General features: G+C 43.3%; 2 protein-coding genes across 4 annotated transcripts in view; one reads left to right on the forward strand and one right to left on the reverse strand.

The window, feature by feature from the left end:
• CHGB (chromogranin B) overlaps positions 1 to 27524 on the forward strand; it is a 40501-nt gene that overhangs the window by 1360 nt on the left and 11617 nt on the right. Inside the window, exon 1 of one of the 2 annotated variants that reach the window (XM_057312655.1) lies at positions 22466 to 26467. The exons of the other annotated variant lie outside the window; for it this stretch is intronic. Within the exon in view, the coding sequence (XP_057168638.1) occupies positions 26419 to 26467 (49 nt within the window). The 5' untranslated portion in view covers positions 22466 to 26418. Of the gene's footprint in view, positions 1 to 22465; positions 26468 to 27524 lie in introns of those variants that run through there. 2 annotated transcript variants of the gene reach the window in all.
• The window catches only part of TRMT6 (tRNA methyltransferase 6 non-catalytic subunit), a 63927-nt gene that overhangs the window by 275 nt on the left and 36128 nt on the right, over positions 1 to 27524 (reverse strand). Inside the window, exons 12-13 of one of the 2 annotated variants that reach the window (XR_007190665.2) lie at positions 26370 to 26553; positions 374 to 479 (exon numbers count right to left, since the gene is read on the reverse strand). Coding sequence is in view for 1 of the 2 variants with exons in the window: in XM_048222229.2 (XP_048078186.1) it covers positions 455 to 479; positions 26370 to 26553 (209 nt within the window). In the remaining variant the exon portion in view is untranslated. Of the gene's footprint in view, positions 1 to 330; positions 480 to 26369; positions 26554 to 27524 lie in introns of those variants that run through there. The other variant, XM_048222229.2, reaches the window with a different exon arrangement.

A 27524-nucleotide genomic window follows, 5' to 3' on the forward strand; every position in this document is an offset into this window, starting at 1 on the left:
AGGATAAGCCTAATCCAAATATTTACAATTTAAAAGAGAATTGAATTAGGGGCGTCGTCTGGGCGTCTTAGTTGGTTAAGCGTCCGATTCTTGATTTTGGCTCAGGTCTTGATCTCAGGACTGTGAGATGGAGCCCTGTGTCAGGCTCCACGCTCAGCAGGGTCTGCTTGGGATTCTCCGTCCTCCTCCCCTCCCCACCCCGTCGTACTCTCTCTCTCTCTAAATAAATAATCTTTTTTTTAAAAAGTGAATTGAATTAGCGAAAAAGTTAATAACCATGCAGACAACATATAGATATGTCAAAAATTATACAGCTGGCATACCAGAAAATGTCTGAAATTTGGAAGACAATGGGATAGATGATCCATCCTACCTTCTAGTATTCCACCATCTCTCTCCCGGAACACTGCAAGAAACTTCTATCAGGTCAAGGCACGTCTTCCTTTGCCTCTCTTTACCCTGCAGCCATGTTGCAAATCCTTTTAAAAAGCAAAATATACGTGAATAGCCAGCAAATTAAAGAGAAGGGACTAGACTTGTCAAATACGAAAACATTTTTAACTCTACAGTAACTCAAGCAGCAACAAAAGTAGACAAATCAAAGAAAAAGAGTTCAGCCCATAGATATAAATGCACATGTAAATTGAGAATTTGATGAAGGTAGCATTTCAAATTTGTTAAGGAGAAGGTGGAATTTTTAGCAGATGGTTTTAGAATAGTTGGTTCCCCGACTGGGGGAGGAGAGTAAAAAAAGGCTAAATTCTTCACCTCACTCTTGATATCAAAATGAATTTTAGATGGATTAAGAATAAAAAGTAAAAAGATAAAATCATAAAAATGCTAGAATAAAAAAATGAACGATGTAGATACATTCATCTGTGCTAGTAGTGCCAGCAGGCCCAGTGTCTCCCAGGCCTCCATGCAATGGCCGATGGTGATTGAGGGCATTCCCTACATCTGCCCAATGATATCCATGTAGGCATCACATGCAGGGATTCAGTGGGAGCTAAAGCAAAGCCAAAGTAGACCAAAACAGCATTGCAAGGGCTCAGAAAATTGTCATTGCAACTATAGACTACCAAAGTAAACCTTAAAAAAAAAAAATCCAAAGCCCAAACAGGGTGGCAGCCTTACTAAGATAGAAGATTTATACAAGATTAAGAGTCTCCCAACATAATTTGCAAAATGTCCAGGATACCGTAAAAAAAAAAAAAAATCACTTGTCATACCAAGAACCAGGAAAATCACAATGTGAGTGAGAAAAGATAGTCAACTGACACCAACAGTGAGATGAATCAGATGTTGGAACTATCTGGCAGAGATTTTAAAGCAGTTACCATAAAATGGTTTCAGCAAGTAATTATGAAATCCCTTGAAACATATGAAGAAATAGAAAACCTCATCCAAGAAATAGAAGTTACAAAAAAGAACCAAGTGGAAATTATAGAACTGAAAAGCACAGCCACCAAAACTAAAAAAGAAAAAAGAAAAAAACCTCATTGGATGAGTTGAGTGGTAGAGTGGAGATGACAAAAGATGGAATCGCTAAATTGAAAACAGTTCAATCAAATTTACTCAATCCGACAAACAAGAGAAAAGAGACTGGGGGAAGAAAAGGAATCTGTGGCACAGTATCAACAGATACTGGCATTGATATCATCAGAATCCCAGAAGGAGACGAGAAAGATTGTGGGGCTAAACAAATATTCAAAGAAATGATGGCTGAAAACTTCCATTTGGTGAAAGACAAAACCTACAGAGTCAAGAGCTAATGTGAACCTGAACTAGGATAAATCTAAAGAAATCCTCATCAAAACACAGCATAATTAAACTTCTGGACACTAAAGAAAAAAATCTGAAGAGCAGCCAGAGAGAAACGATGCATGCCTTGGTTACAGGCGAACACCAGTTCAAATGGTAGTAGATTTCTCATTTGAAATCATGGAGGCCAGAATGAAGTGGCACAACATTTTTCAAGGGTTGGAGGGAAAAAGAAACAAAAAAACCTTGCAACCATGTCTTTCCCAAGCTTGGCCTGTCGTTCTAATTTCCCATGGAACATTCTACTCAGATGTGTCCTTATCACCTTAAACAAAATGTATAAAAAGTCAAGTGTATCCTCTTTCCCGCAGGCTAATACTCCTCCTATTTGATGTATGTAACCCATCAATGGCATTAACATTTGCTAAGTCACTCAGGCTTGAAAAAATTTAGATTCATCATGACTTCTGCTTCTAAACATTCCACTATAGCACACAGTGGTTGTTAAGAGCTGAGACCTGGGAGCCCCCTGCCTGGGTATGAATCTTGACTCTATCATTTATTAGCATGTGTCCTTGGGCCTGTTACTTGATCTTACTGTGCCTCAGTTTCCTCATTTGTAAAACAGAAATAACAATGGTACCTAATTCAGAATGCTCAAATGAGTTCAGATTTGTATGGTGTTTAGAATAGCACCGGCAGGTAGTGTTGGTTTTTGGGGGGAGTTTTTTGGGGGGGTATTGCTTAAAAATTGAAATTCTTACATCTGCTTCTTTCTCCTCCTACCGCCATCACCTGCTCCAGGCTTTTATCTCCTTACAGCCCTCCTTAAGGTTCCTGCTTCCAGCTATTCCCACACACTGTTGCTGCCATATTGGTCTTCCTAAATCTAGTCAGTACTGGATTCCATTCTACCTCCTCCCTTACCCCCCAGAAACTTCCCAAGCTCTTAACACCAGCAGGGTGAAGCACAAACCCAGGCCCATGCTATTCTAATCTAAGTGTTTTCCTTCTTCTCAGTCCTCAGACCTTATGCCCAAGCTCCATGGCCTCCAAAACATCCCATCCCTTCTCTAGCCCCATGACTCTACCCAACCTCTTATTTATGCTCTAATCTTTTTTTTTTTAAAGATTTTATTTATTTATTTAACAGAGATAGAGACAGCCAGCGAGAGAGGGAACACAAGCAGGGGGAGTGGGAGAGGAAGAAGCAGGCTCATAGCGGAGGAGCCTGATGTGGGGCTCGATCCCAGAACGCCGGGATCACGCCCGGAGCCGAAGGCAGACACTTAACCGCTGTGCCACCCAGGCGCCCCTATGCTCTAATCTTACACAGTAGGAACTTCCTGGAGCTATTAACGTGTGTGCATCTTCTTTCCCCAAAGAGATGGAAAGTTCCTAAAGGCTAGAGAGCTTATCTTAGCCAGGCTAGGCACAGACCAGTCCTGGGTAAATACAGATTATGACATGAACTCGTTCTGTGGGGTCCCATCTTCTGTTCAGCCTCCTGGTAGAGCCAGCCTGACAACTCTTTCTCTTTCCTGCAACTGAAACCACACAATTTTAAACCAGGAGTAAGGGGTAGGCGGAAGTAGGAGGTGACTTTTGACCCTTTTAGGAAACATCATGGCAGAAGGAAGAGTCCGACTGGAGGCAGCAGAGGCCATTAACCAGCAGGATGTCCAGCGAGGCTCATCTAACTCCTCCAGGCCTCATTCCCATCTGCAGAATGAGGACATTAGCAAAGCTCCAAGTCCCCCTCAGGCTCAAACATTCTGTGACAAATCTCCACGAGGGTGGATTCGGGAAACTGATTTTCAAATTGATTGAGCAGTGTGGAGTTACTGCACGGAGAATTAAACTACTGTTCAGAGCGATTCATTTCCTGAGTTTAGCCTATCAGCCAGTGTTTATTAAGCACCATTTACTCTGCGGTCCCCTGAGCTGAGTCCTGTGGAGACACAGAAGTGGTATCTCACAGGAACCTTGGCCTCAAGGAGTTTATTATGTAATCAGAATTTATTATATAATAAAAGCTCATCAAGCTCATGATGCAGCAAGTTACTTTGTTTGTTTACCCATGACTTCTGTAAAATAAAGTTTACCTGAACCATGACATATAATCTCTACGTGAACTATGTATTATTCTGCGTGTCCCGTCTAGAGTAGTTTATGTGAAACACACACTTGTTATACATATGCTATCTGTGTCGATACAAATCTAGGAAATGTATTGAAAACGTACCTATTTACAATATCTCTCTTGACAGGCTAGATATCTTTTTAACTTTTTAGTAAACCAAATGATGGAGATTTTCAACTTTTCACAAATGCAGAGAGCACTGTGCTGTGTGCCCATCAGCTCGCTTCAACAGCCACCAGCTTTCTGCTGCTCTTTTTCATTAATTCCCCCCCACACACACACACCCACCCGCTTTCTGTGTGTGGGCTAAAGTGTTGCTTCTTCAACTATCAACAGTGAAGGGCCTGTTCTAACGTCCATTCCGTCCTGGCCCGCTCCAGCACACAGCTCATGCTCATGGCACATAGAGCTCACCGTGCAAGTTCAACAACGCCCAGCCTGGGCTCTTCCCTGGCCAATGAGACACTAATCCCTGCCCTGGTGCCATGACAACGCGAAGTGTCATGACAGTTTCTAAACACTTACTCTTAATATCTGCACTTCTCGCAGGCCAACAGCACGCAATTTGTAAACAGGCATTGATCCACAGACCACACTTTGAGGCGTACAATGCTTGACTATTTTAAAGCAAATCCGAGACATTCTTTTATTTCACCTGTGAACAGGGCATCTATCGCTAATGGAGAAGGACTCAACAGAACAAAACAGAGCACCACCTGACCATGAACCCCTGAAGATAATCATCTGTAATTCCTTAATGTTAGTTGATACTCAGTCCATGTTCAAGTTTTCCCAACTGTCTCAAAAATGCCTTCTTACGGTTGTTTTATTTGAATCAGGATTTAAACAAGGCTCTACCATTGCATTTGTATCTCTTCAACCTCTTTCAATCGGCACTAGCTGCTCTCCTGTAAAAATTGGAATTACTCTTCACATAAATTGGTTTATCATTAAACTGCAAAAGTTTTCCTGATTCATCGTGTTTACAGTGGGTTTTTCTAGCATATGTTATAGTGTGAACATGGGAAACACTTCAAAGCAAGTGACCTCTACTCTCCCCCTAAAAATCCGTGTTCTATGCATGTTATGACCACATTTCCCACTCCTCAGACTTGTTCTCATGGCTATACAATTATTTAGATTACTGCATACATAAAGTGCCAGTCACTCTCGCTATCTGACCTCTGATTTTCTTTGTCTGATCTCTGATTTTGTCTCCAGTGGGACCACTCATATAGCAGAGACTTATGGACACTATTCAATGAACCATGGAAGGGCTCCTGGGTGGCTCAGTTGGTTAAGCTGTGCTGCCTTCAGCTCAGGTCATGATCTCAGGGTCCTGGGATTGAGCCCACATGGGGCTCCCTGCTGAGCAGGGACCCTGCTTCTCCCACTCCTCCCCGTTTGTGCTCTCTCTCTGGCTCTCAAATAAATAAATAAAACCTTTATAAACAAACAAACCAACCATGGATATCCTTGGCCTTGACATGCCCAAAGTAATGTTTACCAGGTACATTCACCCCTTTGGAGACCTATGCACTCATATAGTGGCTTGAGGCACTCTTTGATTATTTGATTTGGTCAGACCTATCTGTGGGCTTCACACAGTGACATCTTTTTCCAGACACCTTTCCCTGTCACTGAGGATGCAGAAACTCAAGCAGCTTTGGGTCTTCACTGGCCAACACTTCACGGAGAATCATAGACTTTGAACAGTAAGGGAAACTTAGCAATTATGCAGTCAAGCCCTCTGCAGGGAATGAGATAAAGACCCCTTTGTATAGGTATCTAGATGCCCCCCCCCCAACAAGAACCCAGGTCTCCGACCTCCAGGGTGACTCTCTATACTAGGGGATATCACATTCTGTGCCAGTCAGAGTTCTGGATTGCACACAACAGAAGTGGACTCTAGCTGACTTTAGTAGAAGGCTAATGGGTGGCAAACAGAATTGACCAGAAGTCTGGATAATCAGGTTTTGAAAACAGGCAGGATCTGAAGGAGGCCGGGCAGCAGGAACACAGCTGAGGTCATGCTGCAGGGATGGTCTGGCTGGAATGTTCCTAACTCTGGCCCTGCTGCACTCTGGCTGTTGAATACCACTGCAGCTATGGCCGCGAGCCTAGGTGCCACTGCTGCACTAAATTCTAAACTGTCCCTGAGTCTAAATTAAGTCCTGTGTGGGAACATCTGATTGGCTGAGGCTGGATCATGTGACTGTTCTCTAGCAGGGGTGGGGGCAGGGAAAGGGCCATCTGGTTTGGCTCCCTTCTATAGTAGGGGGTGAATCCTGCTTCTCATCATTTCCCATATCATAGAGGAAAGGGGATTAGGATGCTAAGCATTCCCCATAACAGCAAATGACCTGCCCATCTCTCCACTTGAACTTCTGTTAGTGTATAGACATAGACAACAGTAGTTAATTTTATTTCAACAAAATATGGAGGTATTTCCTAACCCCTAAAATGGATTACATCAACAGAACAGCACTCTTGTTTTTTGTTTTTAAGATTTATTTCTTTATTTTTGGGGGGTGGGGGGAGTGCAAGCAGGGGGAAGGGCGAGCAAGAGAGAGAATCCCCAAGCAGACTCCCTGCTGAGCATGGAGCCTGATGCAGAGCTCAGCCTTAGGACCCTGAGATCATGACCCAAGCCGAAATCAAAAGTCAGCCGCTTAACCGAGCCACCCAGGTGCCCCTAAACAGCACTTTTTTAGCACTAAGTTTGCAAAGGCTTTAACCTCGCTGAAGAGCTAGCAGTTTCTTCTGTGTCTTGGTGTTTCAGTGATTGTCTCCTGGCCTAATCTCTGGGGGAAAACCAAAGATCAATCTGTCCCCTTGACTTTCACTCAGATGCTCAGTGTAAGCACAGGGGCTTCCAGGACCATTAAAACCTCTTCTCCAAGGTCTCCGTTAGTGATTGGACTTGCACCATGCTGCTACGTATCAGGCTGGGGCAGAGATGAACGGGGACACAGGAGATTTGTTGCAACAGCGAGGACTGTGCCCCTGTTCCCTCAGTGTATTTCTGATGGCTCTCAAATTCCATAATGGGAGGTGGTGGTGCGTGGGTGAGTAATACGAAGCCAGAGCTGACACTGTGACAGCTGTGCCCGAAGGCACAGAACTTCTTTGTTGCTAGGAAAAGATGCCCTTGAGTTTTCTGGGCTGAGGTAAGACAGTTTGGCAGGCCCTGTCTTCCCTGCTTTCTGATTGCCTTCACGGATTACAAGACGGAAAATAACGAGGCAGAGGGACCTTCAGAGCATTTGTGCACTGCCTGTGTGGCTTAGGTTAGGTTCCCTCAGAAACAGACTCTGGGGCACAAATTCAAGTGCATGTAGTTTATTTGAGTGGGAGAGTGAGGAGCTGAGAGGGGAGAGAGGGAGGCCAGTAGGAGGCGTACCATCAAGCAAGTTGCTCCCGTGGACAACTGGAACTCAACCCCACTACAGAACTCAGGGCACCAGAACGCAGCCTCAGAGTCACCCTGCACGAGGCGGGAGAGAGTGAGGGTACATGAGCACCAGCTCCCATCGGTCTCTCGTCAAAGGCGGCCCCCGGGAAGGCACTAATACTGCAGCGCGTCTGGCCTGCTGTGTGCATGGGCAGAGTGGGCCCCGGCCACCACACAGAGCCCTCAGCTGAAGAGGCAGATGCCAGCAGACACTGGCGGTTGGAAGTCACGTCGGTATACATGCAATGTCAAGGCCCAAGGAGATTGCAGGCTGGGCATCACAGTATCTGCTGCTCTGTGTGGTCTCATCCTCCGGCCTTGTGGACAAACTTTCTGTTCCCCACCCATCAGAGCCCAGAGGAAACCTTCCCAGAATCAAGTAGGAGGAACACCTGTGTCACCCCCAAACCAAATCACAGTACAGACCGGTGCCGATTGCTTACTTCACTGTTTACTCTTCAGGGGCTCTCCACACATGTCCCAGGGTCCCTCCACATCTAGTCCTCTTTAGCCCTGCCGGGTAACGTGTTGGCAGCTCAGACTGACCACAGCCCTGTAACAACTCAATAAACTGGACAGACTGACACCTCCCTCCACTCAGTCAACATCTTACTGGGTATTTGGAAATGCTGCAGTCCCCAGCCAATGTACTTCCAGTGGGTTCTTGTCAGCTTTGATGTTTCGGAGGGATTTACAAATTTGCGACACATAATGAGTTTTGAGTATGTAGAGAACTGTGATTCTGAAGAATACAGTATTGCTCATTTCTAGGGAAGAGGTGAGGCTCCTCAGGACTGTGAATAGCATGTGCTTAAACTGTGGGACAGCCAGCTGGGAGCTGACAACTTGGCAATGTCTGTGAGAAAGGCTAGGACTTCCGTGAAAGCAGAAACGTTTACTCAGTTGCTGTCTGATGTATGAACACACTACCAAGATTTACTGAAGGGGCACCTGGGTGGCTCAGTGAGTTAAGCATCCACCTGTTGGTTTCAGCTCAGGTCATGATCTCAGGGTTGTGGGATCGAGCCCCGCGTCAAACCCGGCATCAAGCTGCGGGCTCAGCATGGAGTCTGCTTGAGAAATTCTCTCTCTCTCTCTCCCTCTCCCTCTGCCCCTACGCCTGCTCATGTTCTCTCTCTCTCTCTCTCTTCCCTCTCAAATAAATAAATACATAAAATTTTTAAAAAAAGCTTTACTGAATGAGTTGAGAGACCATCTGAGGCTTCTCATGTGATCTTGTACTAATGAAGCTATCTATATCTTGAAGCCTAATGTCTTTCTGGTTTTTGTCATTAATTTTTTTCTTTTTTCAATCTGAGTATCCGTCTTTAGTCAAGACTGAGAGACCTCAGAATCAGACCTCAGAATCCTACCAAAAAGGACCTAAAGAGATGACAGGGCAGTTTCTCTGCCTTCAGGCAACACTACACTTAAACCACTCCTGACAGGATGCTGCTTACCCGCGGTCTGAAAACTCTCCCAAAGAAGTGGGAGAAATGCAACAGCCTGCCTGTTCTCAGTGTCCCTCCTTAATAATCTCTGGGTTTATCCTTGCTTGAATTTCAGCTTCAAATTTTTAACAAATGTCTTGATGATCTCCTAAATCCTACAAAGGTTTAATCTGCAAAACATCACAGGTGACCTATGACCATCCTAGGCAAGATGACAGTAGGTAATTATAGGAAGTCAAAAGTAGTAGTTGGGGGAATTTTGTCTTCTAAGGAATCAGTGAAAAACACATGTAGGACTTGCTTTGAAATGGATCAACAAATAAAATGGAGTGATGGATGGACAGATGGATAGATGTGAGTTAAACAACTATATTATATAGTATAGTAAGTGTACAGTAAATGTTTTATATGTAGTAAAGTAAACGTTAATGGTAGAGTAAATGTTAATGATAAAGTATAAGTGGTGGGTATATAGGTCTTCTTTGTAAATTTTTATCAAGTCTTCTGTATGTTTGAAAATTTTCATAACAAAATATTGGGAAAATATATGCAGGATATGTTTTGAGTATTTAAATGTCTACCCACATACTTTTATTTATAACTTGGAGTTTTAAATAACCACTAACTTTCCTGAAGACAATCTGTTTTCTTAATTGAAAACGTATTTGAGTGTAAGAGATAACTTTATTGGCTCTTAACGGGTAGAACTAATTAAACAACCAATAGATCGTTCATGAGCACCTCCAAATTGCTCTGGGAGATATCAATATGTATAGATATGATCCTCATCTTCAAAAAGCTTAAATTCCTGTTGGGAAAATTCTTTTTATATTGACCTATCTAGATATCTACCTCATATACCTGAACTCTGGTTATACCCCATCTACTTCATCTGCATCACATTCAATACCAGCATTTTTCTGCCCAGATCATACAACTTACATTTACACCATCAACATTAGCCATGTCACGTATGTCATCTACATCTATGTTCAGAGTGATAGCGTTCACATCTCCTCTTACATCATCTCCTCCATCTGTCTTCACATGTTCTTTACCGACATCTATGTTTGTATCTGTATTACCTACGGCTACACTTTCTTGTTCATCACCTGCATTGCCTATGCTCACATCCACATCAATGCCTACCTGACATTACATCTACATTGTCTAAATCGGTAGTTCTCAACCAGGGCAACTTTGTACCCACGAGAGATCTGGCGACACAGAGAAACACCTCTGATCGTCACGACTCCCGGCAGGAAAGGCATGGCCCTGGAATCTAGTGAGTAGAGGCCAGAGATGCCGCTAACTATCCTACAATGCACAGGATAGCCCCTGAAAATAGAGAATTATTCCACCCAAAGTGTCAGTAGTGTTGAGATTGAGAAACTCTAATCCATCATCCACATCAACTGCAGCCATGTTTACAGCTATGCCAATCACATCTATGTCTCTATTGGCAGCTACTCTATGGAGCTGGCGTCAACATCAGCTACATCTGCATTTACTTCTGTGTCACGGACAGCCTCATCACAGCATTTACAATATCTGCATCAACATCACTACTTCACCGCAGACAACATCTACATCCATATGATGTACATCTTATATTTCTCCATCTACCTGCATGGGAGTGGACCTACTTGTTGTACCAGAATGAGAATTTCAATTCTCCCCTCCTCCGGCCACATACCAAAATGTGAGTGGAACAGAGGTTGATCATTGTCGATCACACTCCTTAAAGTGTAAGAGGAATGAGTTCTTTTCTGGCTTTGTCCTGGCTTCCAAGGATGACTTTTATTCCTGTTAGTGGAAGTCCACAAGGCTTTCATTTTGAGTTGGATTGAAATGAGAAGTGAAACATGGACCTGTTGAATTTCATTCATGCCCTCTCTTCACTTGCCAGTCTCCCAGGACCAGAGGGTATCTGGTATAGAAGCCGTTGTCTCTAATAGGGTGATACAGAATAATTTCTTCTCAAAAGAGCAATCACTGCTGGGAATGTGACATAGTGTGATCACGTCTGGTTCCACCTGAACTGGTCTGGGCTGGAAAACATGCAGTCGGCACAATGGAAGCCGCAGATCCTACTATTTGGCCTCTGAGTGCTTTGGGCCACAAAGTAGTTAAAAGACCTCGGATTCTGGACCAAACAGCACCTCAGTTACCACATTCATTTAAGCCTCCTTAGGCATATAAGCTGACTTGTCAGCCAAGGCAAAAGTGAAATGATGTTTCTAGGTGAAATTGAGAACATGGGAGATAAGACAGACAAGTGCAAATCCCTGTGGCTTCCATAGCCTGTGACTTTTACCAAATAGCTTTGCTTTCCTGCAGAAACCTGTGCCTCCTGGAGACCATTAGTTTTCCTCCAGGAATAAGATTGGCCCCAGGCAAAATTTCAAAACAGACTCACCATCCTCTTAAATCCTCATTCATTGTAGTGTTTCTTTTTTTTTTTTTTTAAAGATTTTATTCATTTATTTGACAGAGATAAGCCAGCGAGAGAGGGAACACAAGCAGGGGGAGTGGGAGAGGAAGAAGCAGGCTCATAGCGGAGGAGCCTGATGTGGGGCTCGATCCCAGAACGCCAGGATCACGCCCTGAGCCGAAGGCAGACGCTCAACTGCTGTGCCACCCAGGCGCCCCCATTGTAGTGTTTCTAAATTCTCAAAAACATCTTAATCTTTGGGACTTGGAAGTAAAAAATCAGAAATTCTTTTTTTAATTAAATTAAATTTTTTATAATAATTTTTATTATGTTATGTTAGTCACCATACAGTACATCCTTAGTTTTTGATGTAGTGTTCCATGATTCATTATTTGCATATAACACCCAGTGCACCGTTCAATATGTGCCCTCCTTAATACCCATCACTGGTCTATCCCATTCCCCCACTCCCCTCCCCTCTGAAGCCCTCAGTTTGTTTCCCAGAGTCCACAGTCTCTCTTGGTTCATTCCCCCTACTATTTACCCCCCTTCATTCTTCCCGTCCTTCTCCTACTGATCTTCCTATTTCTTATGTTCCATAAATGAGTGAAACCATATGATAATTGTCTTTCTCTGCTTGACTTATTTCACTTAGCATGGATGGGACTGGAGGAGATTATGCTAAGAAAAATCAGAAATTCTTTACTTATTATTGTGGATTTCTTTTTTAAAAGATTTATTTATTTTAGAGAGAGAGAGCACGTGTGCACATGCATGAGTGGGGAGGGGCAGAGGGAGAGGGAGAGAGAATCTCTAGCAGACTCTGCACTGAGTATGGAGCCTGACTGGGGAGGGGGGGTAGCTCCATGCCAGAACTCCGAGATCATGACCTGAGCGGAAACCAAGGGTTGGATGTTTAACCGACTGAGCCACCCAGGTGTCTCTATGGATTTCTTTAAAAATAAAAATATATTTTTAAAGTAAGTTCTATGCCCAGCTTGAGGCTTGAACTCATGACCCTGAGATCAAGAGTCGCATGTTCTACTGACTGAGCCAGCCAGGTACCCCTATTTCTTAAAATATTTTTAATGAATGAGAAATACACAGCTTATATATACAAAAAAAATGTAGCCTATAGCAAATACCCAAATATTATAATAGTATAAATGTATTCATATTTATTTTGTTTGCAAGTGTCTCTCAGTTAGCAGCAGATGGGTGGGACCTGGAACACACACTTACAATACAGTAACAGCTACACGCAAGCAGGCAGATCAAACCGTGATGCCGGAAATGTTTCCCTGAACCTTCAACTCCAGGGCTAGTGCTTCCTGTTCTTTCAGTGGATCCCCTCAACGGATCCCTTCAGACCAGTGGTATCTCTCTGCTCACGGTTAAGCTTTAATTCTCACAGGAGAATTGTAATATTTTCTCTTTTCCCAATTTCTCAATTTGTCTCAGAATTTGATATCTGGAAAGTATATAAATTGTCTAAGAAATGCTGGGAAGGAATTCCCTCATGAAAACACTCCTCAGCAGCTCCTCAGTGGGTACCACCTCTTGTGTTCTCTGACTGCCCAAAGCCCCTTTCTACCTGGTCCCACTGCACCTGCCCTTTCAAGCTTCAAAGACACACAACCCCCCACCAGGAAACTCCAGTTCTCTCTGCATTGACTTTAGGCTTCGGGAAGGAAGCAATCTGATTGAAGGATTTCTTCCTGAGATGTGAAGAATTAATATGACACCCATGGGGACCAGAAGAATAATCAAGAGAATGGAAGCCTGTCATGATAAACGGTGGGAACTCGGCTAAATGTTAAGACTTCAAAAGTGGTGGAGACGGAGTGTGGCCAAACAGGAGAGTGCAAGCCTCAATTAGAAGTATTCAAATTCAAATATTTAAAACAACCAACCAATATAAGCCAAACCACACACTGAGGGCCAGGCTCTGCTAGCTTGGGATCTCTGCATCGAATGCTGCATGGGGCCTAGACTGCTTGGGGTAGGTGCACCCTGCATTTGCAGTCACACCTCAGAAGAAGACTGAGGATAGTATTTTCCCAAAGGCTAGAATAGAGTCAGTGAAATACAGGCATAGCCTTTTACTAGGTATGGGCCTAATGGAAACCGATTCCAGTTGCTAGGCCAACTTCAGACCCCAACAGTTAAAATCACAGAATAAAAGATTCTAACCAACCACAGTTTAGAAGAAATAATAATTTTTAAAGACCAAGTAGGCAAGGGGCACTTGGGTGGCTCAGTCAGTTAAGTGTCCGACTCTTGATTTCGGCTTCGGTCATGATCTCAGGGTTGTGAGACTGAGCCCCGCGTCAGAGTCCGCACTGAGCGTGGAGCCTGCTTAAGAGTCTCTCTTTCCCTCTGCCCATCCCCCACCCCAACATGTTCTCTGTCTCTCTTTCTAAAAAATAAAAACCAAGTAGCCAAAATGACAGTGTTTTTAATGTTAGACTTTTTTTTTTTTTTAAGATTTTATTTATTTATTTGACAGGGACAGCCATCAGAGAGGGAACACAAGCAGGGGGAGTGGTAGAGGAAGAAGCAGGCTCATAGCAGAGGAGCCTGATGTGGGGCTTGATCCCAGAACGCTGGGATCACGCCCTGAGCCGAAGGCAGAGGCTTAACGACTGTGCCACCCAGGAGACCCATAATGTTAGACTTTTAATAAATTGAGTAATCATATGAGAAAATTATATCTCATATGAAGGCTGTGCTTTTGTAAGCAAGGTAACGTATAGAATTCATTATATTCCCCACCATTCAATTATTGTACTTATGTTAGGAATGTTCCCTTTTACTAGATAATTGGTTAACTATCCTTATCAATATGCAAATTCAAACACAATCCTAATATTATATATATAATTCAGAACATTTTTACATGAATCTACTTGAGGTAGGGGGAGGGGAACTCATTGACAATATAACCACAATTGTTCGATGTGATCTTCCCTTAAAACTCTGGTGGATTTATTTTTATTTATTTTATTTGTTTTTATTTTCCGAATTATTTTTATTTATTTATTTATTTATTTATTTATTTATTTATTTAGATTTTATTTATTTATTTGACAGAGATAGAGACAGCCAGCGAGAGAGGGAACACAAGCAGGGGGAGTGGGAGAGGAAGAAGCAGGCTCCCAGCAGAGGAGCCTGATGTGGGGCTCGATCCCAGAACGCCGGGATCACGCCCTGAGCCGAAGGCAGACGCTTAACCGCTGTGCCACCCAGGCGCCCGAATTATTTTTATTTTTAAATGAAAGCTTGTCTAAAGTATACAAATGTGTAGAACGTTGTGTGACTACTGTCTGCTATTCTAGTAGCTAGATCTTTATTCTTTCAACTTCAGACCAGGATGCCAAATAAAAGGCACAATTTGGGGGGAAAAAAGAGATTCTAACCAACATAAACATCAGCTGCTTGGATCTCTTCTGATTGTGATGGTGGTTTCCTTCCATATAAAGGGACTCAGTACTCTTATGCATTTTTCTTAGCATGTCTGTGGCTATTTAAAATTCTATTTTTTAATGACATCTGAATCTTTCTACCGGATTGAGGTGATCTTTGCAGGGCAAAAGGTGTTGAACTCTACTTGAATCCTAAAATCTCCTTGCCCTGCTTCCTTGATGTAAATATTGAGGATTTTAATATCACTGTCTCCATCATTTGAGATGTTGAGATGGTTTTGTTTTTTTTTTAAGATTTTACTTATTTATTTGTCAGAGAGAGAGAGCAAGAGAGCACAAGCAGGGGGAGCAGCAGGCGGAGGGAAAGCAGGCTCCCCAGTGAGCAAGGATCCTGATGTGGGACTCGATCCCAGGATGCTGGGATCATGACCCAAGCCAAAGGCAGACATAACCTAGTGAGCCACCCAGGCATCCCTAGATGTTGGGATGGTTCCCACCCACCTGGAAGAAAACATCAAAGAGGGAGAGTATCACAGGGTAAGGAAGGTGAGCAATAAAAGCCAGAAAAGCTTGTTTTTTTAAGTCATTAATAGCTGCGTGTGCTTGAGCAATTCACTTAACTTCTCTGAACTTTGAGGTTCTTATCTTCAAAATGAGGATAATGAACCAAAAGATAAATGCTTTGGAGGACAATAAGGCAGGAGGGAGACAGGGAATGCCTGCAGCAGGGGAGGGAGAAGGACAGAAATGATGCTGACCGGGCACTCCCCCCACATCACAGGAAGGGAGGAGGCATAGAAAGGCCCTCAATAAATGAATGACAACAGTTATTTTTCCTCTCCTTCAGTCATCTCCTATACATCCCTACCTCATTCTCTTTGTTCTTGTAGTTCTGCATTAGTTTCCCAATGCGGTAATCTGGTTCCTAATATGGTGACAAATTACCATAACCTGGGTGGCTTACAACAGCAGACATTCATTGTCTCGCAGTTCTAGAACCAGAAGTCCAAAATCAAGAGGTCAGTAGGCCCCTACTCCCTCTGAATACTATAGGGAAGAATCTTTCCTTGCCTCTTGCTACTTTGCCGTGGTTGACAGCAGTCCTTGGCATTCTTTGGCTTGTGTCTGCACCACTTCAATTTCTGTGTCTCTCGTCCCATGCCTTCTTCCCGGGTCTCCTCTGTCTCTGTATCCAAATCTCCCTCTCCTTCCTCTGATAAAGAAACCAGTCACTGGATTTAGAGCCCACCTTAATCCAGTATGACCTCACCTCAACTTAACTAATTACATCTGCAAAAACCTTATTTCCAAAATAAGGTTACATTCTGAGGTGGAATGTAATGTGGAAATGAATTGGTGGGGGGACATTATTTCATCCAGTACATTCACTTTGGCACATCCAAATATCACCCACTGGGAAGGCCTAGCTCATTTACCATCACCTAAGTGTATTGTCCTTGACTGTGACAGCTACTATGACCAACCAGTCTTGTGAACCACAGAATCATGTCTGTTCTGTACCTGGTGGTGTGTTCGTGAGTGTTTAGCAACCAGCTCTTTTGGGGAGGGGAAGACCTGATATACTGAGAAAGGGAGAGAGAAACCATACACACACACACACACACACACACACACACACACCACACACACACACACACACACACACACACACACACACACACATGGTTTCTGTGCTGTAATATTCCCACGAGGGCTGAGTTCAAGCTGCCAATGTGATGTCAGCCAACTCTCTTGAAATTCCTGAAAATGTAACAGTCAACTCCCATGAACTAGTACAAGCCAGCTCCAGCATGAGTGGCACACTGCCTTGTAACTGCTGTTTTGCCTTTAATGTTATTCATCATCCTAGGAAATAATAAGCTTCTCTGGCATATGTTTACTTAAAAGCCAGCTCAAAATCAGCTCCAGTGGAAGCCTTGGGGCCTCCCTGTCAACCTTTGGAATTCTTTACTGGCCCTACTTTGTATTTCCTCTAAGGAAGCACTCAGTACCTTGGATTATAATTATTTATTTGCACCTCTGAACTCCTGATAGGCTTGTTGAGGGCAGTAATGATATGTCCTAACTGTCCTTGAGTCCCAACAACTCACACAATGTCAGACCCAGCAGGTGCCCAGTTGTCAAATTGAGGGAAGCTGTCAGAGCCTCTATCTTGTTTTGTCTTTCTTGGTGCCATGCTCACAGCAGGCACTCAGTATATCCTTCCTAGAATTAAACAGTGCTGTAGGGGCACCCGGGTAGCTCAGTCATTAAGGGTGGCTCAGGGCTTGATCCCAGGGTCCTGGAACCGAGCCCCACATTGGGCTCCCAGCTCCGCTGGGAAAACTGGAAGTGCTGGGAGCCTGCTTCTTCCTCTCCCACTCCCCCTGCTTGTGTTCCCTCTCTTGCTGGCTGTCTCTCTCTGTCAAGTAAATAAATAAAATCTTTTAAAAAAATAAAATAAAAAAATAAACAATGTTGTAGTTTTAATGTCCCCAAAAGCAGACCACCTGCCCTCCTGTAGCTTGAATGTCTTCCTTAACAATGGTTCCCACAACTTGCTATGCATCACTCATTCATTCAACAATATGCACTGAGCAGCCACTATGTGCCAGCACTGTTGTAGGCACCAGGAACAGAGTACAGAATGAAATGGGCAAAGAAGCCCTGCCCTCATGGAGCTTGCACTCTAGTAGAAGAGATAGGCAACAAACAAATAAGGAAAAACACCTATGGTGTTTTACTAGTGGTGATAAGTGCTTTGGAGAACAGTAAGGCAGGAGGAAGGATAGGGAATGCCTGCAACAGGGGAGGGAGAAGGTTTGGGAGCCCTCACTGAAAAGCTGGCATTGAAGCAAAGCTCTCAAGGAGGGAGGGAACATGTGGATCTCTGGCTCTGCATGTGGACACAGTAAACTCAAAAGACCTGAGGCAGAAGGATGCTTGGCATGTTTTAGGAACAGCACAGAAACTAGCATGGCTGGAGCACAGTGCACAGGGGAGCATGGCAGGAGAAGTGAGAGAGGTAAAGGGAGCCAAATCATAAAGGCCTGGTGGTCAGTGTAAGGATTCCGGTTTTGTGCATGAGATGGGAGACATTGGAGCATTTTGAACCGAGCAATGGCATGAGTTAAATAAACATTTTAATGCGCTCTGTCTGGCTGAAGTATGGAAGGTGAACTATGAAGAGACAAGAGGAGAAGAAGGGAGACCAGTGAGGAGGCCGTTCATTTATCTAGCTGAGGGAAGATGGTGACTTGCAGCAGTGGTGGTAGGAGTTAGAGCTGAAAATCAGCAGTTAGATTCTGGATATATTTTAAAGTTTGAGTCTTCAGGATTTGCCCAAAGACCAACGATTGGATGTGAGAGAATAGAGGAGTTAAGGGTGACTCTAAGGTTTGTGGCTGAGCACCTGAAAGTATGGAGACATCCTTTACTGGGATGAGGTCCCAAACTCTTACCACACATCATCTAAGCTTGGGCTATAATAGAGGTGGCTCAGGAAGATCAGTGATGAATCACAAACAAGACGAGTCACAAGAAGTCAGATTCCAGATTGGGCCCGATCAATAAGAAATGTGGTCTGATGCTGAATTCTGTGTATCTTTCTTAACAGAGGCTAAGGGAGGTCCAAAGACTCAGGCAAGGCTGAGTCCCTGGACACAGAGTAAAACATGTGAGTTACACAGAAGGTTGAGCACAAGGTAAAGTATGTGAGTTGTAGACAGAAAATAACAGAGGCAGTCAAAAGACACTTCAAGATCAACACCTCCTCACCCCACTGAGGTTGCGCCAGATGCTGTCAGGGTACAGAGATTAAAAAAAAAAAAAAAAAAAGACCTTTACTCCCCTTCCAGGAGTCCTGGAAGGCCTTCCAAACCACCACCTACTCTGCGATGTTCACATAAGTGTCTACTTCAGCAGCAGCCCCCAATCCCAAGAATGTTATCATGGGAGTTACTGTTTTTATGCGCACCAAGAGCAGAGTTGGTCCACTGAATGGGCCATGGCTCACAGGTAATGTATGAGCTGAGGGACCCTGAGAAGATTCTTGACTGAAGTGAGTTTCTGGGGAAACTCTGTACTCCTGAAATTCCACTCATGGACTTCCTCCCCTCAGATGTCTTCAGGGACAAGTTATTCTGAAATGGTTCCAGGAGTAACACTAGTTTGGAGTCTCCCAGCATTCATTAGCACTTTGTAATAGCATATTTTGTATAAATTACACTCTTCACTTTTAGATCTGGTATGGTGGGATGTTTATCATACTGGAAAGACAGGCAGATGATGGAAGCTGGGCCATCTGGATGCTTACTCTAGAGCAGAAGGACAAGAAGACAGATGATGGTATCTTACCTCCCAAAGTTCTTTTGGATTCTCTTTCATCTGGAGGGACAAGGAGAAATGGAGAAGGGTATGGAACGGAGGGGACTGGGGGCTGTTGACTGACTTGGCATTTTGATGCCTGCTCTGAGGCTTGTGCTACCTCCTCCGTGCCCTTTCCCCCAAATCAAGAAGTAGCCACATCCAAGAATACCACCGCGTGGGCTTACCTAGAGAGCAGAGAGTAGGAACTTGTGTGTATGATATTCTGCCTCTTACATACTCTTCCTGGTTTTTTCCTCCCTCCACATCCCCACTGTCAAAACAGTGTCCAGAGTAGCATAATAAAACACTGAATTATGCAAATAAACCACTGCTCTAGATTTTGAAGAATGTTGTCTATCCATTTCATGGAGTCCTTGGGTAAATTCAGGAATTGAGGGATTCAGGGTCACTTTTCAGTGACTAAACCATCTCCTTTGAGACCACGCCTGTGCTGCTCCAACCTATCTTCAACATTTCTTCAGGCTATATAGATTCAGTGAGGTCTTCTGACTGCCCTTTTGCTTCCTCGTTTACCTCTGGGCTGGAAACTGGCCCGTGTTCCAGTAGATTGAGGCCCAATGAACCCTGAGGCTTCTGCCTTTAATCTGCAGGACCTAGAGTACCACTTTGTCCCTTGGGTCATATTCCAGCAAAGGTTTTTTCTCTCTTCCTAAGTTAGTTATGAAGTCTGCCTCCACTACACTTCTAGGGGGAAAGGACCAAATCCGGTAAGTGTTCCAATGTTTGTTTTCATACCTGACAGGATCATATGCCTTCTGAAAGACAAAAAGATTGAGTTGAGAGTGGCTATCCATTGGTTACTTATAGTTTCAGGGAGTACCATGTTTATATGGCAGTATAATATTATTTGGTGCTCTTTTCTCAGCCTTGTGAGTGAGTACAAAACAGGGAAAAGGCAGCTAGGGGAGAGTGAGAAAGAGAGGGAGAGCAATCCTTCAATAAAACTTATGAGAAGTGGCCCACCATACACACATATCTTTGTTACCCAGAACAAAAATATGGGCAATTACATCTTGGGAGGTTTGGAACTGTGTATATTTACTTAATAGTAATGGCTCCTCGAGGACCATTATGAATGATTGGGAAATAAAATATTCATAGGTGTAAAACTGAAATTAGCCAACATGGAGTTTTCCCAGAGTTTACATCCACAGAATATATTTTTGTAGAGAAGAGGCCTGCCTGGGAGTAGATGTGCTCTAATACTCACCATAAATAATTAAAAATTCAGCATCAGCAGAAGAATGCCTCCTCCTAGAGCAAAGAGGGTTTTATTAAGTCTGCCAGATCTCTCAGAAACACAGAAGTAGAACCAACTTACATTTCATGACTCCTGAGGATGTGCGTAGAGAGGGGCCAGGGGAATTCAGCAGACAGTACAAGAGGGAGACCTGAGAACACCCTGTACAGGACTGGTCCAGTAACAGCCATGCTGGCGTGAAGGTGGTGTGACTTCAACGTTATGACCACCATTTCTGGTTTGGTGCTGGAAATTCCACAAATTCAAATACATATTTTGGAATGAGAACAAATTTCAAAAATTCCTAAGAAGAGTGCCATAGAGAGAAGGTTTTTTAATGGGAAGAGTATAAAGAGGCTGTGGGCATCAAGGCATCAGAGGTGGAGGGAAGTTGCTACTAAGAGATGGGAAGAACCCAACAGAACAGGATGCAGGTCCTGCCATCTCTGCTACCCACTGCTTGGCACAATCCTGGAGGAAGGGAGGGCCATATAACCCAAGTACTTCTATCAGATACCCCATTCACACCCCTCAACAGTGACCCACAGATTCCCTCCTGCTTCTGGGCTTGGAGGAACTCCAAAACTCACCTGATCTTTCACATTAGTTATATCTGAGGGGCTGTGAATTTTCTCCTTCACTCTGAACCCATCTGCTTTTATCTTTTGCGGATTTCTCATGATTTCTGGTCCAGTTGGAACATTCCCCCTTATACTACAGCACTCATATATGTAAACAATGTGGACGCATTTTTCAATCTGATATTACACATATATCATTTTGAACATGCTGAACCTGGAAGGTACATTCAGGAAATAGCTTCAATCTTCTCTCATAACTGCCTTCAACCATCCTCTGTCATATCTCCTTTCCTGATCCTTGAACACTATCTCAGGCAGGAATGACAACTTTTCATTAACTCTAGACCGTTACAACAGTCCAGACTTCTATTTTTCACCCACTTCAAAGCTCCTCCAGTGCCCAGCTGCTGCCTGACTCAGAACTAATCATGGAAAAGAGGAAAAGGCTGGCTCATTCTTTTGTCCTCCTTGTGTCTTTCTTTCCTATCATAACCACTCCCTTTCCCCACCCCCTCCACCCAGCTCCTTCTGGTTTGGAACAAGGCAGAAGATCAAAGAAGACTGAGAAGGGATCAGAGGTTGCCAGTGTCCTCTGTAGTTCTCCAGGGGACCTCCAGATGCTGGCTTGCCCTTTCACAAGAGACCTTTCTTGATTCTTTAGAGTCCTCCATGGTAACCTCCTCACTCCTCCAATCCCTGACAGGGGCGATGCTCCCTGTCTGACCTTTCACAACACCTCTCAGCTACCATCATCAGTACATCCCTGGGTCCCCTTGCTCCATCAAGCAAGGGCGTCTTTTGGGTGACTCAAGACCAGTAACATTCCATGCAGTCCACTTGGCCCAGGGCAGATCTCTAGATATACAGATGCTCCAGCCACCATCCTTCGCCCCAATTTGCAAGCTGCTCCAACTGACTTCCCACTGCCTCCATCTTCACTGAACTCTTGAACTCTCAAATAAAGTAGCCCTATGGTCTCCTTCCCACTGTCCTCTCATAGCATCATTGGAAGTCTTTGGGTGTCTGCAGCTCAGCAAGCATTAGGCCAGGAAATGAGATGTCCAATCTCCTTTCCTGCAAACCACCCCACTTTTTGTGAACTGTTCTCAAGGGGCTTCTCACTTGGCTGAGGTAGGAAGCAGCATCATGAAACAGTACAGGCATCCCTATGAAACAGATTCTCTCTCCAGCCAGTCCCCTTCACATTTCTAGTTCTGACAGCCAGTGTGCCAGTTCACTGTGCTGGGTCAGTGAATCTCATAGGGATGTGTCTGACTCCTCTCTTTGGAATGTGTGGGCACTTAAAACACATGTTCCCTAGTTCGGAGGCTCCAGCCAAAATTCGGACATAATAAGAACATTTCTATTTAACAGCCTGTAATAGGTTTGTGAATATATGTGTCATCATTCAATTTCCTCCAAAAGCCGACCCTGAGACAAAAATCTGACTGGAAATAATTTGTTTTGTAGATAATTCTAAGAAACAGAGACAAGGAGTGGAGAAGCAAAACAGGGAAGGAAAGGCAGCTCCAAAGAGCTTGCTATCAGGAATGTTCCATTGTGGATCACTAAAGCTTAGTCCCACTGGGAAACTTTCAGAGCCTCTGTGGAACACACACCTCAGAGGGATCTGGGAATCTGGGAGAAGTCTCAGCATTCTGTAGATGGACGTTTGCAGAGCAGCAGTTTCCATGGTATTGCCATTTTCCTGACACGCCATGCTTTCTCACACCCTCCTCTGCAGACCTGGAGTCTACCCCATGCCGCTCCCCCTTTCCTCCCTGGCTGGCTGAGTAGATGGAGTATATTTCCTTTCACCACTAGTGTTGGTTTTGCCCATGTCATTTGTTATAGGCAAATATGTATGTAAGACTGCTTGACACATAGTAAGCATTTATATATGCAAATGAAATTAATTAATGAGTTTTAAGAGAAAACCTAAATCCAGTACCCGATTGCTAGGTGAGTTAGTTTGACCTATATGCCGTTTGCTTGTTTGTTTGCTTTCTGGTTCCTTGCTCTGTTCTGTATCAGCGGAGGGACTGTTCCTTGCAAACCATATTGCTCGGGCTTCCCTGTCAGTCATACCTAGGTATGTTCAGCCAATAAGAGGCACAGGCACTGAAAGAAAAGAGAAGCCAAGGGAGTTCTCCCCCTTTCTCTCCTTGGGAAGAGGAGGCTGCACTGGTAGCAGGGGCTGCTTCTCTTCTGTGTTTCCAGCTCTTATCAGACAACACTTCCTCCATGGCCCCAAATTCTGCCTTCCTAGCCTGCGGAATTTCCCACTCTCACCAAGTGTCTCATGCTTCTGGGCTGCAGTGAGGATACGACATTTCTTCATCCTTCCCTTCCCTAGGGGTGTAGCAGCTGCCTGCATTTACTAATCTCTGCATTTCCTCTTGTTCCCCTATTTGCTCTTTCAGCTTTTCTAATCCCTGTGCATTATTTCCTTTATTAAATTCCATATAGTGGTTTCATTTTCCTGGCTGGACCTCATGGATAATCTACTTCAGGAGCCATGTACAAAACCATGCTTTTTTCTAGACTCTGGTTCCTAAAGGAGATTTGTTTTCCTCCTTATTTTTTCTTTGAGAGCAGTCCCGACAAATGTTCTTCCCCATGGCTTCTCTTCTTTTCCTATGGTAATAATATTTTATATTACTTGAGATAAGATTACATCCAAAACATTATCAGCAATCAAAAAATTAAGTCTGCCCAATATTGTAAAGATGACAGCTGCTCCCAGATTAATCCATAGATTTGATGCAACTCTTATCAAAATCCTAACAGATTTGTCACATGGCAATTCGCAACTGATTCTAAAATTTATATGAAAATGCAAAGGCGAAGAATAACCAATGTCCTTCAGAAGAAAAACAGGATGGGAAGACCTTTTTCACCAGATACCAAGACTTATTAAAAAGCTGTGGTGATAGAAAAAGTGTGGTGCTGCTCTAAGGATAAACAAATAGACCAATGAGACAGAACAGATCAGTATTCTGGAAGAGTCTAGAAACATACCTATGCACATACAAACTCTAGGGCTGCTTTTGTTTTTGTTTTTTTTCAGTGACACTACACAGCAGGTGAGAAAGGATGGTCATTTCAATAAAAAATTCTCAGGACAATTAAGTGGCAATGTGGTAAAAAGTGTGATTGTACCCCTAACTCATGCCAGGTTTATTTGAAGCTCTAGTTCCCAAGGAAAATAATGGTTTTCCTGTCATCCTGCTGTGAAAGAATTCCTTGGAAATGCTCCTTCCAAAAGCTTTTTTTTCCCCTGGTACATGGAGATCTAAATATGAAAGGCAAAAATAATAAAAAGTTTGTAAAATAATGAGAACAAAGAAAGGTCAGTCTGAATATAGGAACTGGCTGTGAGCCAATTCACAATAATGAAAAGACTTTTCTTGATGAGTAATAAACTTAGCCCAAGCCCTGTCTGAGAAGCCATGAGATGACATTAACATTTTTAACCCTGTGCTTTACAACAGAGCAAGACAAAAGGGAAATTGCTGAAACACCGGAATGTGGATGCCCCTGGAAGGTGCCAATTTCTAAGTACTATTGGCAACCAGTGTATTTTAAACAACAGTTGGAAGCCTTATATAATTCCAATAATAGCTAAAGAATTTCCCCCAGATCAGCACCCAAGGAAGGACCTTCCCTTAACATCTTCTTTGTCTGTAACCACTTCTTTCCAGTGGTTTTATACAGATTTTCTTGTGCCAAGAACATTCTTTTCTGTTTGTTTTAAAATAATATCAGATTTCAGAAAAATGCAAAATAGTATTAAAAATTTCCATATACCTTTCACCCCAATTTCCCAAATGTTGCCTGTTTGCTTTAATATTTCCTCTTTTCCTCTCTCTCTACTTTTTTTCTAAAACATTTGGGGGTAAGTTGTACATATGACACCCTTTTATCTCTAGCTACTTCAATATGCATTTCCTAAAAACAAAGATATTCTCTTACATAATTACAGTACAATTCTTAAGATTGGGAAATTAACATTGATACAATATTTATTATGTAATCTACAAATCTTGTTCAAATTTTACCAACTGTCCCACTAATATCCTTTTCAAGATTATTTTTTAAAAAATATTCTGTGGCCCTGGTCTTGATTAAATAATTCCCAGCCTTTTCAGGGAGATGTAGTGCATGAGTAAAGGATTTGAGCCTCATTGATTTTCAGGAAAAAGACACTGAAACGTCCATTTAGCTGTGCATGCAGACATCTGCCTTTCCTAAAAAAGACCCCAAAACCTGTGTTATCAGAGAAGATTCTGGATGGTTTCTCTTTGGTGCAGGGCACTTGCCTGCTCCTTTTTCCTGAGTCCTCATTAGACTGAGAGGACTCATGTTAAAAATATCCTGGAAGATGTTTTCACCTTCCTCTCATACTTAATAACGAAATACTTTCTTATTTCAATTTTGAAGGAAGACAGGATGCACAGTGCTTATGGGATGTACTAGATTCTACAAGCAAGTTATTCCATTACCCACCCTGACACTAGGGCTCTGTTATAAAGGAGTAATTAAACGCCAAAAGGTAACAATCTAAATAAATGCCCATCAGAAAGGGGACTGGTTAAATAAATCCTAGTTAATACAGTCAATGTAATATAGTGTAGCCATTCAAAAGATGCAGCTATGTATGTTTCAAAATAAATTAAGCCTAAACAACAGAAAGTGGTTAAGTAGTATAGACTCTGCAGAGGGTAATTAGAGAACTTGGGGAATAGAAGTAGAAGGGAGACATTTATAGTGAACCCTTTTGTACCATCTGACTTTAAAATTGTTTACCTTGTGTACACGTTATGTGTTCAGAGAAAGAGGAAAATCACGAACAGTACATAGGTAGGTAGGTACATAGATAGATAGAATAATGGGTAGGTAGACAGATTTAAGACTAAAAATTTGAAGGAACAGCAGGCTCCATATTCTCCAGCTGCACCTTTTATTTTTAAAGCCATCATTCTTTTTTCCATGTCCCCCCACAGTTTAGTCCAAGACACAAACCAGCCTCAGTCCTAGATACACTCTCAACAAAACCGCACACCATACACAGCCTCAAACACACGTTTTCAGGTTTGGAGGTGGGGTGGAGTAAGATAAGGAAAAAGCTTGGGCAATCTAAGACAGACCTCCACCTCTCTCCTCGCGTCAGATTTGCACTACCTCCTCTTACCCCTTCATTCCTACGGCCGCCTTACTCCCCACCCCCGCTCTAGACCCCAAGCACCCAGGAGACTGGACTGGCGTAAATTTCCTCCTACTTGTGCTGCGGCCCTGGGGGCCGCCTCGTGACGTCAGGGCTGAGCGAGGGGGCGCCGCCTCCTGGGTTCCCACCCCTCCTGGCCCTGCGGCCCGGCTTGCCCTTTATAAGAGCGGGATCTGCGGCAACCGCGCCACACCGCGGGGACCTGGACGCAGAGCTGCTTTCCCGGAGCATCTTTATCTCGCCTTCCGCCCGCATCTCACTCACCGGTCCAGCCGCCATCCTCTTCTCCGTGCAGATTCGGGCGAGCGGAGCCATGCAGCCGTCAGTGTTTCTCGGCCTCCTGGGAGCGGCGGTGGTGGCCGGTGAGTGGGCTCAGCCGCCTGTTCAGCACCGCGGACAGCGCTAGCCTCGGTCTTCAAGGCTGCTAGGGAACCTTGGTTTGTAGATACTGAGGGAGAGGAAGGGTTGAGTGGAAGGTTTCTCCTTCTTGCTTGAGATTCTTAATTTCTGAAACTCCCTGCTTCACCGACTGACTTGGAAAAAGCCAGAGGGCTTCCTAGCCCAACCAGAAGAGTCTCGGTCTTTTTATATCTGAGTTTTCCTGTAGACAGAGAGAAACGTGCCTGCTCCTCCAAGGAAACCCCACATTTTGTGCTCACTTCTAAAATGTCACGCTCTCTCTACCTGTCTAGAGAGATGCTTCTAAAACCTTAATATGTAACTGGAATTAAGTATTTGTTTGGTTTTTTAAAGCCCGAGGACTATGGAGACACAAGAGTACATGTATTATGATATTAGTTGGCACCTGCATAATTTCCTTTATCATTATTTTTTAGACATGATGAGATGAAAGTAAGTCTCATATGTATATAAGATATCATATCTTTTTCTTAACATGTTCCTCTATATGTGTGTGTTCATATATATGTATGTACAAGTTTAATGTAATTTTTTTTTTGTATTTTATAGTTCCATTTCTGGGGAGAGGTAATTTCATACCCAAATTCATCCATTTTTAAGTTATGAATGGAAACTGCAGGAGATATTTTGAATTTTGTACTCCAGGAAAATAACAATTATAAAGTAACCACAAAGATATCCTTGAAGATGAAAAAAAATAACCCCATCATTTTAGTCTATTTGGGAGAATGAAATTTTAAGTTGTAGATATTTGACAGTGTCTCTTTATGTGTGGAAGACTGTAGGATTAATCTTTCAAACTACTCTAACTCTTGAAGAAATGATCTCTGGAAATTTGAAAAATTCTGTGTGTGTGTGCATGTGTGTGTGTGTATGTGTGTATTGAAGTAAAATCACTAGAGCCTTGGTAAATAAATATGCTACCACCAGATTAAACTGGAGGATTAAACTGGAGGTTTTCTGTGGCTGTTTTAATAACCTCATAGGATATGGTTCTAA

The sequence above is a fragment of the Ursus arctos genome, unplaced genomic scaffold, assembly GCF_023065955.2.
Source record: "Ursus arctos isolate Adak ecotype North America unplaced genomic scaffold, UrsArc2.0 scaffold_16, whole genome shotgun sequence".
NCBI classification, from domain to species: domain Eukaryota; kingdom Metazoa; phylum Chordata; class Mammalia; order Carnivora; family Ursidae; genus Ursus; species Ursus arctos.